The sequence below is a fragment of the Pituophis catenifer genome, unplaced genomic scaffold, assembly GCF_029215685.1.
Source record: "Pituophis catenifer annectens isolate HBS135680 unplaced genomic scaffold, rPitCat1.0.hap2 SCAF_1, whole genome shotgun sequence".
Lineage (NCBI taxonomy): Eukaryota > Metazoa > Chordata > Lepidosauria > Squamata > Colubridae > Pituophis > Pituophis catenifer.
In genome coordinates, this window is record NW_027256881.1 from 334,142,012 (window position 1) to 334,158,158 (window position 16,147).

Consider the following 16,147-nt stretch of genomic DNA (forward strand, 5'->3'; position numbering starts at 1 on the left):
TGAGAAGGTATGCGTGACTTGTGATCCTTGGCAGCGGAAGCAAACCTCCCAAATAAAAGAGTGAGGAGCAGGAAGGGCCAGGGTGAGGGGCAGAAAGGACAGCTCTGAAAACTCTATGGCTTTGACATGGCTGTATAAAAGAGGGAAGGGACCAGGAAGAGAAGAGAAGGGAAGGCAATTCTAGCAGACTGTGGAAGGGAACAAGGGGGAGGGGGAAGTCAGGGGGAGGCAGATTGGTCTTAGCTGCTGCTGCCCTCCTCAGCTGAGCGCGTATCCGACTTCAATTTGACAAACTCCTTGGCCACCTCATCATTGTTTCTCTGCGAGAGGATGCGCAGCACTGTTAGGCCCGTGTCATCCATGTGAATGCGCCGGCCCAGCGGCAGCCAGCAAGCACAGCTGCCCCGCTGCACGATGTCCTTCAGCTGCAGGATGGCGATGCCCACTGTCCGGTCTTCCCGTGCAAAGCAGTAGTCTTTGACGCAGACTTGCAGCTCGTAGCACTCTGGGCCTGTCTCAGTGCCGAGGGTGCTGGAGGAGGAGGAGGAGAAGGAAAGCAGGAAAAGATAAGGTCATTTGCAACTGAAAATCCTTGCCTACATCTTATGAAAAGGACATGGGTTGAAGTCTAGAGGCCACATTAGCTCAGGGCTCTCCTTGGCCCACTATGCTGACCCATGTTTTGCTCTCATTTTCACAGCTAGTTTCCAAACTGTTACCCATAAACTATGACTAGAGAAAACTGTCTCTACCTTGGTGGGTTTCAAAAATTTTAGCAAGAGGTTCTCTGCCCGGTTGCTGGGTGGGCGTGGCCATGGTGGGTGTGGCCTAGTTGGTCTCCTGCACCACAGTGCGGGGGGGGGGGCGTTTTTGCCCTCCCTGGGCTCCAGAGGCTTTTTTTGAGCCTCCGGGAGGGCGAAAACAGCCTCCCCAGGCCCCGGAAGCCCTCTGGAGGCCAGAAACGGACCCATTTCTGGCCTTCCCGAACTTCCAGTAGGCCCGTTTTTTGCCCTCCCTGAGCCTCTGCGTGCGCCCTGCACTTACCTGCATCCAGGTATGCTGTGTGGGGACTCCTAGGAGGGGTGGGGTGGAGCCAGGAATGGGATTTGGGGGTTCTCCAAACTGCACAGAATCTTAGCTAGAGGTTCTCCCAAACCCTTGCAAACCCCCAGCAGCCCATCCCTGCTCTACCTGCCTCTCTATGTCCTCCTCCCTTGCCAGGGTTTATTTTTTGCTCGTGCTTTTCGAAATTGACACTTTTGATTCTTACAGGTATTGACTCAGTGATCCTGTTGATGCAGATTGTTAACTGATTAATGCCTCAGATTGGCTGCGCTGTGATACATCACTAGGTAATGTATCAAGGTACTTGATTCTCAATCTGTGCTGGATTTACAACCAGCACTTGCTATGCAACTTTCAACAGTATGGATGCAAGCTGCAATGTTGCCTCTTGCAATTTCATTTCCTTATACCACGGCTGCAAAGGCATCTTCCTCACAAAGCGTAGAATTGTGTTTTTCCCCCCCAATTTCCTTTAGTGTACAGGTGCGTCTTTGCTGCTCAAAATGATGCATTTTCGTTTTACAACTGCACGTTCTGGATAACCAAGTTTCTATGGTAGTTTCACATTAGCAGCTTGTAATTGCAATGAACCTGCCATATAGAGATTGGCCCATACATAGCACATACAGGTGGTCCTCGTGTTACATTTAGTGACCATTCAAAGTTACAAAGGCACTTTAAAAATGACTTACAACCAGTCCTCACGCTTATTGTCATCTCAGCGTCCCCACGGTCACATGATCAAAATTTAGGCACTTTGCAAGGCAACGGCATATATTTTATGATGGTTGCAGATCCCGGGATCATGCAATAGTCATCTGTGATATTCCCAGCCAGCTTCCAACAAGCAAAGTCAATGGGGGAAGTTGGATTCACTGAACCACTGCATGAATCACTTAGTAATTACAGTAATTTGTTAACTAATGTGGCAAAAGTAATAAAATCAGGCATGTCTCACTTAACAACCACAATGCTTAACAATGGAAATTATGATCCCAGTTGTGACTGTAAATCGCGGAATATCTGTTCTTTTACAGTACATCTTTAGTAGCAGTAGCACTTAGACTTATATACCATTTCACAGTGCTTTTACAGCCCTCTCTAAGCGGTTTACAGAGTCAGCCTATTGCCCCCAACATTCTGGGTCCCCATTTTACCGACCTCGGAGGGATGGAAGGCTGAGTCAACCTTGAGCCTGGTGAGATCCGAACTGCCAAATTGCTGGCAGCCGGCAGTCAGCAGTAGTAGCCTGCAGTACTGCATTCTAACCACTGCGCCACCACGACGCAATACTCTGCATGACTGTGTAATGCTTCAATTTGAAGTAGAAGCCTTCCTAGTATATATGTGATCTTGGGAAATGATGCAAGTGCTTTAATGAGACAATGACAAAGCACCTCTTCAAATCGAATTCAAGGCATCACATTGTCCTAATAGCCCACTTTGCTCTTTCCTAGCACCAGAATTATAGTCATTAATTGCAGGAGAATGCAATTACTTTACTGGATAATTCTCCATTTTCTTTACCGTCTCCCTTCCTTGCCAATAGAATTCTCAGGCCAGGCCAAATTTTGCAGAGAAAAAACCCAGTGTTGCTTCTATTCAAGACAAGGAAATCAGGAACACTCACAACTGGATGCTCTCATTGTATTTGGGGGACCAGCTGTTGTTCTTGGACTTGGTAGCAAATTTCCTTTTTTTGTCACTGAGATGTGGCCCAATGATGTTGACTTCAATGAAAGGCCGGAAGATGCCCGATGTTTGCCACTTGAGATCATTGGCAGCTACCACTAAGGCAGAAAGGAGATAGAGGAGAAATGAATATGGTTGTTGACCTTACCTTAAAGCAAATAATGTGGCATTTATTAGAGCAGAAGAAATATGGAACTGGCAATCTGTAATAGTCTGGATTTTCTAAACTACAATTGGCTATGCATCTAATACCTTGACATTTGTTACAAAAAATTAAAATCTCGGGTGTTTTCCCGCATCATATTAAATAAGTTAGTTAAAATGTTTAAAATTCTGGTTAAAATCCTATCTTAAAATCTTCCAAAAATCCTTACAGAGCACTCTGCAAGGTCCTTTAAAACCTTAGCTAAAATCCTACCAGTACCTTAAAAGTTTTTCTTTCTAGCAACGTTTCGACCCCCTGAGGGTTGTGAGCCTGTCGAAACATTGCTGGAAAGAAAAACTTTTAAGGTACTGGTAGGATTTTAGCTAAGGTTTTAAAGGACCTTGCAGAATGCTCTGTAAGGATTTTTGGAAGATTTTAAGCTAGGATTTTAACCAGAATTTTAAACATTTTAACTAACTTATTTAATATGACACGGGAAAACACCCGAGATTTTAATTTTTTGCATATACACACCCGCGAAAACTTAAGAAGACATATATATACATATATAGACAGTATATCACAAAGGGAGCAGAAGAACAAAATGGCTATTCACACATCGTTTTGACTCTGGATAGTATATATTTCTTCACCCCCCTCCCCCAAGTAGAAATGAGCCCTCAAGTACAAACCAATTGAATAATCCAGATTGTTAATGAATCAGTGTAGGACAGTAACATGCTGCCTTCCCTAATAACCAATAACAAATGCATAGAGCCTTGACAAACTGAGGTTCTATGTATTTCTATTGTAGCTAAAAAGTTATAACTTATGGCATCTTTTCTGACTTGCCACCATCTATATGTGAACATTTCAATATTTTCCATTTTTTAAGCCACCCCAGCCTGAAGACTCTGGGAAGTGTGGATAAAAGTAAAATGTCAGAATAATAATAAGCCAGCAGATGTGACTCTCAAAAATGAAAAGGTAGAATACGATTTAGCGGCTTCCCAGAATGCATTGGTTCTAGAAGCCCCAGGCAGTGTGGTTTTTAGCCACACTGGTCTCCTGGTGATCATCACTGACCTTTGACTGTTACTTTGTGTTCGCTGGTTCCAGGATGGGTGAAAAACTCAACATGGACAGAGACTTCTCCCACAGGGTCATCTACTCCAGAGCCTGTGTGGCAAAAGGAGGCGGGCAAGAGGTCCCAGAGTAGCCAGACAAGAAGAGAGCAGAGGAGATGACCATTAGTCTTTGCCAGATCAGGTGCCCTGTCCATCAATAATATGCAGGGATTCAGGGCTGCTGATTTCCTTGGAGTGGTTCCTCTTTAGAGGCACCTCTGGCTTTGAGTCTCTTAACAATAAGCTCTTCCCTCTATTAGATTGATCAGGTTAAGGCTTCCCCTCTCACAATTTTTTAAAAAATGCCATAATAATATGGCAGAAATTGACCACCTGACTTATCACCCAAGCCTGATTTTGTGGGCTGAGAGAGCGTGAGTAGCTCAGTGTCATGACTGCTGCTTTCCTCACTAAAGCAATCTCCTGGTTTCCATCCATCCATCCATCCATCCATCCATCCTCCTGCTAGCCTGCCAACCAACCAACCAACCAACCAACCAACCAACCAAACAAACAAACAAACAAACAAACAAACAAACAAACAAACAAACAACCAGTCAACCAACCAACCTTGAGCATTAAGGACCCCATAGTTCAACTCTGAGCTACAAATATTCTCTTCTCTGTCTGTCTATGTCTGCCTGCCTGCCTGAGTATCTATCTATTTGTCTGTCTGTCTGTCTGTCTGTCTGTCTGTCTGTCTGTCTGTCTATCCCTCTCTCTCTCTCATCTCTCTATACATCTATCTATTATCTATTTATCTATTTATCTATCTATCTATCTATCTATCTATCTATTTATCTATCTATCTATCTATCTAATTTATTTCTCTCCCTCTCTTCTCTCTCTCCCCTTCTGTCTCTCTGCCCCCCCTCTCTCCCTCCCCTCTCTCCATCATTATATACTGTATATCGCCCCAAATCTTAGAAGACTCTAAGAGGTTTGCTTCTGGGCCATGAACCAAACAACAGCATCAACCTTACTTTTCCATCACAGTCAGCAGGACCTTCCCCTTTGCAGTTGTTCTACCCCCACCCCACCCCACCCCACAGCTCCAGCCCCAGACCCAAGAAGCAGGAGATCAGTTCCTTATTCAAACAGGCTTCCTCCACAAAGGAGCTTCACATGCAGCAAAGGCCAAAAGGAAAGGCAGGAAGGGCAGGTGGAAAGAGTCAGTCTGCAGAGGTGCACAGGGCCAGCGGTCTGGTTAGATAGCATGGACAAGGTTTCAATCCAAGATGGGAGCAGCAGTGTCAGAGGGGAAGGGAAAAGGAGAGCTGGTGGCAGCAGGGCAGCCACAGAGTTGGGAAAAGGGAGCCTTCCCAGGGGTCAGACCCTCAGGAAAGGGGGCTAAGGCTGCGGATCTCAGAGTGAGGGAGAAACATGATATTTCATCTCCCCTTCCATCAGGAAGTTCCTAACCATAACCAAAATGATTTGCTGTGTTTGTTGTGTGAACGTGAACACGCAATCTGATTTTAAGTCAGTCCTGGGCTCAAGAGTCAGAAAACTCTATCCTATAAAGCTCATTGAGAACTGCAAAATAGAGGGCAGGGCAATAATCTGTGTGCTTTGATTTGTCCTTAAAGTTCTCAGATATGTAGAGATAAAAAGCTTCTGTGCATGGAAATTCCCTTTGATAATGAATATAGCTAATATAGGGCTTAGCTCACATGCTAGGCACAGCTCTCACTCCTCTTAAGTTTTCACATATTTCAAGACTGCTGGCAGCTCCCGCCTTCGTCTTTTGTTCTCTGACTAAATACTTCTAAGTGTTGGGAGTTGATTGTAGTAGGATCACTATCCTTTTGTTCATTTGTAATCTTCTTTTTCGTTTATAATGTTTCTTTTTCATTGGCAACGTTCTTTTTGCATTTGTAATTTTAGTTTGCATTGTGTTTATTTTATTGGACTTGACTACAGATGTTGGCAGAATAGGGAGATTACTTTAACCCTGGTCCTTAAAGTTGGTCTAAATACACTTTGAACAACGATAAAAATCATGAAATGAAGACGAGGGGCAAACAATAGACAGTCTTTGGTAATTGCCTAGATCCGCAGCTTTTGCCCCCTGCATGCTTAAGATCTTTAAAAACCCATGCCTTTTGTTGCCAATAAAAGATTTTAAAAAATGACATACATACAACCCCCCACTATTCCAATTCCTATATCACATGCTCAGACTCACTGGATCCACAAGGCTTAAAACCAACAGGTCATTTCCATGTGCTAAAGGCAAGCAGGGGATGGGCAAACTGGTGGAGCAAACCCCCATGGCATCAAATCAATGTCCCCTTCCTTGCCCCACCCTCCTCCTCCTCCCCCACCCCCCACGATGTATTTGCAGACGGGTATCATTCTGATGCATTCGGTGCACTTGCAAAAAGAGGCTCAGCCTGAGGGTACCAACACTTGGAACAGGGCTAGTTCAGAACATCCCTTGGTGGAAGAGAAAAGGAACATGGTCTTGGATTTGGCTGCAAAGCTGCCCCCCTCCATTTCTTTTCCAGACCTCCACAGGGATGGCATCCTGTGCTTCTGACTAGCCTTGACCAGTGTGGTGGAATGAGGGGTGCATTTGAGGATGGGAAGGAGTGTCAGGACAATGGTATGACACGTACCCTTCTCAGGATAGGTTTCTTCACTAAGAGTAAATCTAATCCCTTTTCCACCATGGACTAGTAATGAGAAAAGGAAGGAAGGAAGGAAATGATACAATATTGGAAGGAAAAGGAGAAGGAAGGAGAAGATGGTGGTTGGAAGAACAAGGACAAAAATGCGCAGGAGGACAAGAGAAGGTTGGAAGGGAGAAATGAAAATGGGCAGACGGTGGAGAGAAAAAGAAAAGAAAGATCAGCCCGCACATCTGCTTTAGAAGGCAGCTGGAGAAGCAAAAGGTAGGTTAGGGCAAATGCCAACTTGAATGCTAGAGGAGAAGGCAGAAAAAGGCTAAACCAGAGTTATTAAGTTATTGTACTAAATTCATTAGCCACTTCAATCTCCAAAGCAACTTTAGGCTAAACCAAATTTTCTGAACTTTGGCAATTTTAAGACTCCCCATGCTGGCTGGAGAATTGTGGGAGTTGAAGTCCACATGTCTTAAAGTTGCCAAGGTTCAAAAATATTGGGATGAACTAATGTCCAAGATGCTGAATCCTATGACAGCCCTATTAAAAAAAAAATCATCTTTCTGGATGAGCCAAAGATTCCCATTTCTCCCCTGAAGCAGCAGTCAGCAATCTTCTGCATAGGCCAGAGGCCATGCTGTCACCACTACCACTATTATGGGGGGATGTGTCGCTGCACCAAGGCAGTTAGTGAAACCATCACCAAAATGTTGGTCTGAGAGGTAATAAGAGTTTTCTCCTTGTCTCTCATGGGCAGGGTGAATATATTTCTTTTTAGGACCATGAGCTGGATGATTTTGGGGTGGCAGGTCACATCCAGCCCAACGACCGTAGGCAGACAACCTCTGCCCTGAATGGATGTTTGCATTTCCTGCAGAAGCAAATCAGGTGCCTCCTAGCAGCACATGGAGCATGAGGCCAGCAGTCCCCTCATCTTGGCTGTCCAAAAGATTTAGGAATAGCTGCTGGAATATCCTAATAAGTGGATATCAATAGGCTTGCGTTCTCCATTAGAATAAACAGTGTAGAGTCTGCTTCAAAAAGATAGCAGAAGCCTTAACGGGAAGCCACAAAGCAAATCTATGAAAGTAACTCCCTTTCCTTAATGTTTTTTCATTCAGAAGGGTGAAAGTGACTCGGGTGGACTGCTTCTGACTGTGGAGGTACCATTTAGCCACATAAAGAGGCCAAGAAGGACTCTTGAAGATCAAAGTACCCCAAGAGCATCATCTTTAGTCTCCTTGGAAAAGTCAGTGACCTTAAACAATTCCCATCCACCTAAACTCACTCCTTACACCCCACCCCACCCCAGTTTCTTAGCAAGCATACGTGGACCGCTCTGGGCAGCTTACCCTGAGTGGACTGGGTCTGGACGAAGGTTTTGATGAGCAAGTCTGTGGCTTGTGTGTAGAGTGAGAGGGCGTAGCGCAGGGATTGCAGATCTGGGCTTTTCTCCAAGAAAGTTTTTTTAAGACCAACTCCTCCTGCATGGAAGTATTGCTGATGGGGAAAAAAGAGGGATGGGAAAAGCAGGAAATCCAGTTTAAGTACCCAGCCTGTACTTTCAAGACTCTCAACCATTGGTTATACTTGGACTGGAGACTGGGAGGGTGGAAGGATGCTTTTGAAAGTGCGGGGCATAGTTCAGTTTTCACAGTTCTCCTTTCAGATGTCTGTAGTCATATTGGCCTGTAATGGTGTCATTACAGGTAATCCTCGACATACAACCATTTGTTTAGTGACCGTTCAAAGTTACAACAGCACTGAAAAAGTGATTTATGAACATTTTTCACACTTACGACCATTGCGGCACCCCCATGGTCTCCTGATCAAAATTTGGATGGCAACTGGCATATATTTATGACAGTTTCAGTATCCTGGGATTATGTTATCACCTTTTACGAACTTCTGACAGGCAAAGTCAATGGCGAAGCCAGATTCACTTAACAACCATATTACTAACTTAAGAACTGCAGTGATTCACTTAAGAACTGTGGTAAAAAGAATTGTAAAATGAAGCAAAACTCACAACTGTCTTGTTAAACTACAGAAATATTGGGCTCAATTGCAAGTCGTAAGTCTATCTGTACTGAATCAACTCTTTTCTGGTTTGCATAAAGCACTGAGGTATATAAATAAATAAAACCGGCTGGATTTAGGCAATGCCCAGTGTTACATACAAGTTAACCATGGTTAATCTTATTTAGATCTGTGTAAATTTAACTGTAAGATCTTCAATTCTTCTCTAGCCATGATACCAGTTAACCTCATTTCCACTCATTTCAATTATGGTAAACATCTATGAAATGACTGGGTGTCAATGACATTATCCTACATTATCCCAAGGCAGCTAAGATTGGATCCTAGGTGACAGTTTCCTCAAGGCCATTCAAATAAGCAGCAGTTTGAACCCAGAACTTTCCAATGGTCTATATATTATATTGATTCTAAAATGACAAATACTGAAAAACGGGAATTCCAATTAAATGGATATGTCCCCACTGAAATTCAGCTTGTTCTCAGAATCTGAAACAGTCTTTCTCAAGCTTAGGAACTTTAAGATGGGTGGACTTCAACTGCCATAATTCCCCAGCTTGTTCCCAAACTTGAGAAACCCTGATTTAGAATTTAGCTGGGATGAAGGGTGAGGAGAAGAACATAGAATTATTTACCTTGATGGTATCCAGAGCAAGTTCCACCACAGCACACTGTTTGGGTGTCAAACTCTTAGCTTCCTCACGTACCATGTGATCCTGGCAGGAAGAAGCCATGATGTGTAATAATTGTCTGCACAAGATACCCGTAACTTCTGTTTTCTATACATCTCTAACCATGAGCCACTCTATATATTCATTCTGAGGCTGCATTTGGAAACCTAGACTTTCAAGGGCATTTGGGTGATTTGAATGGGAAAGGAAGACTGATCAGGTTGTAAGGGGTCACAAATCTCAAAACAACATTTTGACCTAGTGGGTTGTTAGACCTCATGCGCTGTCTCATAGTCTGTAGTGTATAGACTGGTGTTTATTAACCTTGGCAGCTTTAAGATGGGTGGATAGTTGGGTTCTTATCATTTCTATGATGTAGTGGTCCCCTTTCCATATGCTAGTAGTACAGAAGCTGGTCTTCTGTCTGACTCATTCTGACTTTGCTAAGGAACAACATAGGGCACTGCTAATCTTTCCTTGCATTGCTTACCTTCAGTTTTGAAAGCTGCCCTAATTCCTTGGCTGCATTGAAGATCATCTGTGTACCCTGAAGAGCAGGAGGAATGAAAAGAAGAAAGGATATATATAATAAAGAGGAGGAGGCAATTGCATACCCACTAAGATCACATGGAAGTAGAGATATCTCTTCATAATTTAGGATAAGAAAATCAAGTGACCTTCTATTCAGGAAAGCTTGTTTTCTCAAAAATTTGCAGGAATGCCATTGTAATATATTTGTATAGTTGATTTATTCTGCCACACATGGGATTTATATTATGGCTTCTTAGTAAGGGACTGTCAAGTCAATCACAGTGTAGATAAGTTGTGTTACCAAAGGATTTAATGGTCTTATGATAATTCGGGCTACTGGTGGCAAATTTTTAGATTTTTTTCTCATTGGATAGTCGCTTTGTCTCTGAATAATCTACTTTTATTTCTAAGAAGAATATTATTTATTTGTAAACCTAACAAAGATAATTAGATATGTAAATACATACCTTCCAATTTTCAGAAAACCTGTTGTTCCTTTTATTAGGTCTTCATAGTCTTTAAAGAACATTTTAAATGAAAATGCAGATTCCTTAACATAACATTTCCTGACTTAACATTATTCACAATTTTTACCTGAGTGGAAAAAAAAGAAACCTCTGAACTTCTCTTTCTGAATTAAAATGTCTTTGATTTTAATCTTATGACATCGAACCAGAGTTCCTGTTCATGATCTAAAACATGGTGCCCTTATTTTCTTCCACAAAATGTAAGCAAATACTGTTAGACTACATAAAGATATATGGTGGGATGTGGTTAATTAGGCAAGGACATTTGTGAACATTATTTAACCCAACTACACAGCACCTCCCAGATTTATTAGGTCTACATTTCAGAATTTCCAAGCTAATATTCCTCTAGCTACCAATCTTGGACAGTCCATCTAGAAGCTGCATGGGAGGGAAGCTTGGTTTATCTTCTGCTATTGAGTACCTGCTTATTCAGTATCTAGATTGAGTACCTGCTTATTCAGTACCCATAAAGTATAATGTGAGCAGTTATCATGATTACTGCAGAACAGTGTTTCTTAACTTCAACAACTTTAAGAGGTATAGACTTCAACTCCCAGACTTCCTTAGCCAGGATGAGATGTGGAGAAATATTGCTGTAGAATGACAATTGGCTTGATTGACTCTCTCTCTCTCTCTCTCTCTCTCTCTCTCTCTCTCTCTCTCTCTCTCTCTCTCTCTCTCTCTCTCTCTCTCTCTCTCTCTCTCTTTCACACACACACACACGCTATACATGCAGTGCATCCTGATACTATCCACTCAAGAGTTCTTAAACCACATAAATGTGAAATTACTGACATTCTAAAAAAGATATCTAATGTGTCCCTCACATTCAGTTCATTGGAAGTTATCCAATGTGGCCCCAATGTTTAAACAGGGAAATAGAGGAAATCATTGGCTGATCAACTTAATGCTTGTGATGGGTAAACTGGTAGAAATGATGATGAAAGAAAAAAGAACTAAGCCCACAGAGGAACAAACTGCATGGATTCTACAATCCTATTTCACCAATTTTCTTAGGGAGCATCAACAGCCATGTAGATTAAGGTGACAATCCTGGCCCCCAGCAATCACTACAAGACATTATTCAATAATGGAATAATTCTGATATGATATGAACAAATTCTGATCTTTTTAACATGATTATGACGAATCTTTAAGGTCGTTCTTCTTCTTTGTAAACCATTTACTGGCTACGTGCACAATTCAAAGTAATGCGCTCCATAATTATTAGAAAGGTATAGAATAGTCCTGACTCTTACCACTTGAATAAATTTCCAAGAAAGATCCTGAACCTTAAATAACGTAAATGACATCCTCCTCCTACATACATATTCAATTCTTTACAGTTGCAACATTAGTGATAATGCCATACACAGCTTCTTGAAGGCAGCCTGTTTGCACTAGTGGAATATGCAAACATTCTGCTGTAAATCACAAAATGCCTAGTAGAGGGCTTTTGAATAGCCATAATTTATAAATCCAAATTTCCTAATAAGAGACTCTCAATATTGCATTTTGTTGGTTCGTTGGTGAGTGGCTATCCAGACTGTGTTTTGAATCATTGCCAGCCACAAAATCCAGCTCATGCCCCTTCATTATTTCAGAAGCCCCTCCAGTCTCTGGAGCAGGAGTGGACAACTCACAGACCACTTGTAGCAACCAATTCACTCTGAGGTTCCAGAGCACCCCTGAAATGGACAAGACCAAATATTTTGACCCGGCATTTCTATGTTTTAGTGATGGGGGCATTAAAGGACAACCTAGGGCCGTGATGGTGAACCTATGGCACGCGTGCCACCTGTGGCATGTGGAGCCATATCTGTGGGCATGCAAGCGTTGCCCTAGCTCAGCTCCCAGCGCACATGCGTGTGCTGGCCAGCTGATTTTCGGGCCTTCTGGGCCCACCAGAAGTCGGGAAACGGGCCATTTCTGGCCTCCGGAAGGCCTCTAGGGGGTGGGGAAGGCTGTTTTCGCCTTCCCCAGGCTCCTAGAAAGCCTTTGGAGCCTGGGGAGGACAAAAAAAAAGGGCCCTACCTGGCCCACTGTGCCATCATATATCAAAAGCAGAGGGACCATGCGGGGGGGGGGGGTTGCACGCATGCACATGGGGTGGGGCACCTAGAATTATGGGTGTGGGCACATGCGTGCATGACCCCCCCCGTGCTTCCCCCGCTTTTGGCACTCAATGGCAAAAAGGTTAGCCATCACTGGCCAGAGCGCTCATATTTAGACTAAAGTTGAAAATTCTCTTTTCTTTTCTTTTCTTTTTTTTTTTGGCACAAATTAACTTTGCGTTTTCACTGCTCTGATGTCATAGTATTATTGGCTACACCACTTCAGAGATCAAATTAAATGTATTGGAGATAAAAGGATGCCTTTTGGCTTCTTCTAATGCCCGTTGTTTTAGGTTTACCCAGCTTGATTCCAAAACAATTATGCAAACACTATATTATTCTATTTGGTCAACAAACAAGACTTAGACTGACCCAAGCATATGTGTTTCTCCCTATCTACAAATTTTGTTCATTTCACCCTCAAAACAGGCAAGTGTGGACAGTTTCAGCTGCTTTCTAACTTATAAAAGTTCTCACAGCTTCACAGCCAAAGGTTTCCTCCTTTTGGCTTGAATCTTATCCTTCTTTTGCTTCCTTGAAGACTAGAGGTTTTGCTGAAGTGAAATGAAACCAAATCTCTTTGAACAATGAATTCTGCATCTGATTCCAAGATGAGACGATTGAGATTACAGAACTACTCAGGATTTTTTACCTCATAAAAACCAACCTTATAAAAAGATCCCGTGATGCTGCAGGTAGTTTCTTCCAAATTGCTCTGATAAAATTCAACAGCACTCAATTTTTAAAAAATGGAACAAGAGGTAAATACTTCTGCTTGGTTTAAGTCCTGTTTTTTAACTGTACCATAAAATCTCTCCACTAAAGCTAGAAGAAATTACTATGTTTGCTGTATCAGCCTTGGGAAAACTTCAGCAATACCTGTGGATTCCTTGCATCCCTGAGGCTGATTTTTTTTTAAACGTAGCCTCAGTTGCAGAAGCTTGTTCTGCCTGCTTTGTAATCTCTGATTGAAGGAATAATAAGAATAAGAACAACAACAACAACAAAAGAAATTCAGATTATTTTCTTCTTGGCTAGGGAGAGCTACAGTACTAGTTTCCCTTCAGTATAGGCCTTTTCAGAGGCTTGGGGCTATATATTCATGTGTGCTACGATTCTATTAACACAACTTTGCTTACACTCTGTATCTAGATATTGACTGCATATACAGTATAAACACTACAGGAAAGGACTCTTGACACAACCAGGCCACATATTCCTCCCTGTGGTAATATAAAGAGGAAACCCTAACAATCAACGAATAATGTTTCATGCAATCCAGCAGCACCCTGTGGAAGCTCCTAACATCCTTTTACAACATCAGACCAACTCCTGGTGTGAATGGGGCCCACCTGAAAGGGTAGGGGGTAGGAGTTTTATGTGTTTTGGTCTTTGGAACAAAATGGTGCTTTAAGCTCACAATGGTTTAAGGAACCCATTTCATCCTTTATCTCGTGACATTAGTTTGCCACCATTTTCTGAATATGGATAGGAGGTTTTAAAGAAAAAAATTGAATTAGTAAAAATCTGACTTTCTGAAAAGATCAGATTAAAATTTGAATTTGGATCCATTCTACCCCACAGTCCCCTATAAAATGATTTTTAAAAATTCATTACATTCCACACAGGCAGACTGCTTTCGTTTGAATCTCTTAATCCTTCTTTTTTCCATTTGTTTTACAGACATCCAATATAATCAATCATTTTTCCATCCATCCGTCCATCCAGCCACTTTACAGCTTACTCCTCTTATATTTCAAGTTGCCATTTTTTATGATGGTTGCTATGCAAGTCTATGTATTGTCCCTTACCCGAGCTTTGGTCATTGAAGCCTTCATATTATGTGTTTATTCTCAAGGACAGGAATTATCATTTTTTTCTCCCAACTATGCACAAGGCTTTTCGGAAGTCTTTTCAGCTGATGACCAAGATTCAAACATTTTATATAGCAATACTGAGAGCCCCCACACATTCTGAAAAGTCTCATTTGCTTGCAACAGATCCTGCCCATCTACTCAATCATTTCCCCACATATTTGGTTTTACATCATCATCCTTCCCTCTCGGGCCCTATGGTTTGGATGTCTTCTGCAGCTCTCCAACCCAACCCAACCCAACCCAACCCAACACCCCCTTACCCTCCCTCAACCCACTCACATGCAGACAATCAAGCAAGCAAGCTGAGCAAAAGATTTCAGAAGGAAAATATTAAAACAATTACTTTGGGTTTTGGTTGGAAACAGAGACTAACAAACACGAGGTTTTAAAAGAGCAGCCAGTTCCAGGTAGCAAATTCTGGTAAGAAAGAAGGACAAGAGAGACAAACGGACAAAGGATTCAAATGACCACAAGAAAGAAAGACCAGGAAGTGGGAGATCTTTACGGGGAGGATAGGCAAGAAAACAAAATAGATGAAGCAGACTAAGAATTAAATGTAGAATCCTTACTTCAGTGTGACTGGGGAGCTTCACCCTAGTCTGTGGAAAGAACAGCACTATTTGTATGATTGCAGCATCTAGAAAACCCATGATAGCAATACAACACCATCCCTTCCCCACAACCATGCTGACATCAGATGCCATCTCCTCAATGACCATGATGGCTGGGACAATAGAGTTACTGACACACCTGGACAATATCAGATCTGGAGGAAAGCTTTTTTATAGTAAACTTCATGACCAGTTTATGGAAGATTGATCTGCATTGCTATTTTAAATGGGTTGAACAGAAAATTAAGAAAAATTAAACCAGAATTGTGATACTTTTCATAACATATCTGCCAAAACGACTCTTTTGTTTTGAATTTACACTATAAACTTTAGATCTGATTTCCACCAGATTAATTATTATGAATTCATGGGGCTACTTTTGAAATTCCTCTCCTCCTTGAAGGTTTTCATCTTCTTTTCTCATGATCCAAAATGGATCATTGATAGTCCATTGTTCTAAATTTTAAAAATTTCTATTTCTGTAGGAGTCTTCTGTTAATCTATTAATTTTCTGTTAAACTTCTCCTTTTGGATATCTAACCCAGACCAGTTGGAATTTGGATTGTATCTCCCATTAAAAATATGATAAGAACTAATTCAGTTTTTGGAATATAGGAAGGTTTGAGACTCATGTACCAACTTTATACATAACATGCTTAAATCTCTGCCCTAGGAAATCATCTAATTCAGGGCCAAATTATGACAAAGTCAAAATAGATTTAAATCCTCACAGATTTAAATAAGTGACAATCAATAGAAAGCAAATGATGTCTTCAATAAACACCATTCATCCGATCTTTGCTTTCTGAGTCAAGATCAGAATAGCAAATATATGGATCTTATTCACATCACAACTCTTTGCTCTGAACATCTGGCTATAAAGAAGGGAAACTCCTGCCTCTTAATTCCTCTGAGGAAAGAATAGGGGCCCTTGATAGAGCTGTGCATGCTTCAGCAATGATTGACAATTGGTTCAGACACAGTATACTCTTAATTCCATGTTACTTTCAAAACACCTGGATGGGTTTACTAATCAACTACTCTCAACTTCTGTCTACCCTCTGATCTAAAGTTTCCAAAAAGAAAGAACTGAATTCCTCTCTGGAAGATTAGTTCTTTA

The 16,147-nt window shown here is 41.8% G+C and overlaps 1 protein-coding gene across 1 annotated transcript in view; it reads right to left on the reverse strand.

Moving 5' to 3' along the window:
• Nucleotides 1–239: 239 nt before the first annotated feature.
• UNC13A (unc-13 homolog A) overlaps nucleotides 240–16,147 on the reverse strand; it is a 112,876-nt gene continuing 96,968 nt past the window's right edge. Inside the window, 8 exon segments of the mRNA XM_070936436.1 lie at nucleotides 240–531; nucleotides 2,696–2,855; nucleotides 3,989–4,081; nucleotides 6,651–6,707; nucleotides 8,009–8,156; nucleotides 9,329–9,409; nucleotides 9,855–9,911; nucleotides 14,986–15,015. Coding sequence (XP_070792537.1) covers nucleotides 240–531; nucleotides 2,696–2,855; nucleotides 3,989–4,081; nucleotides 6,651–6,707; nucleotides 8,009–8,156; nucleotides 9,329–9,409; nucleotides 9,855–9,911; nucleotides 14,986–15,015 — 918 coding nt within the window.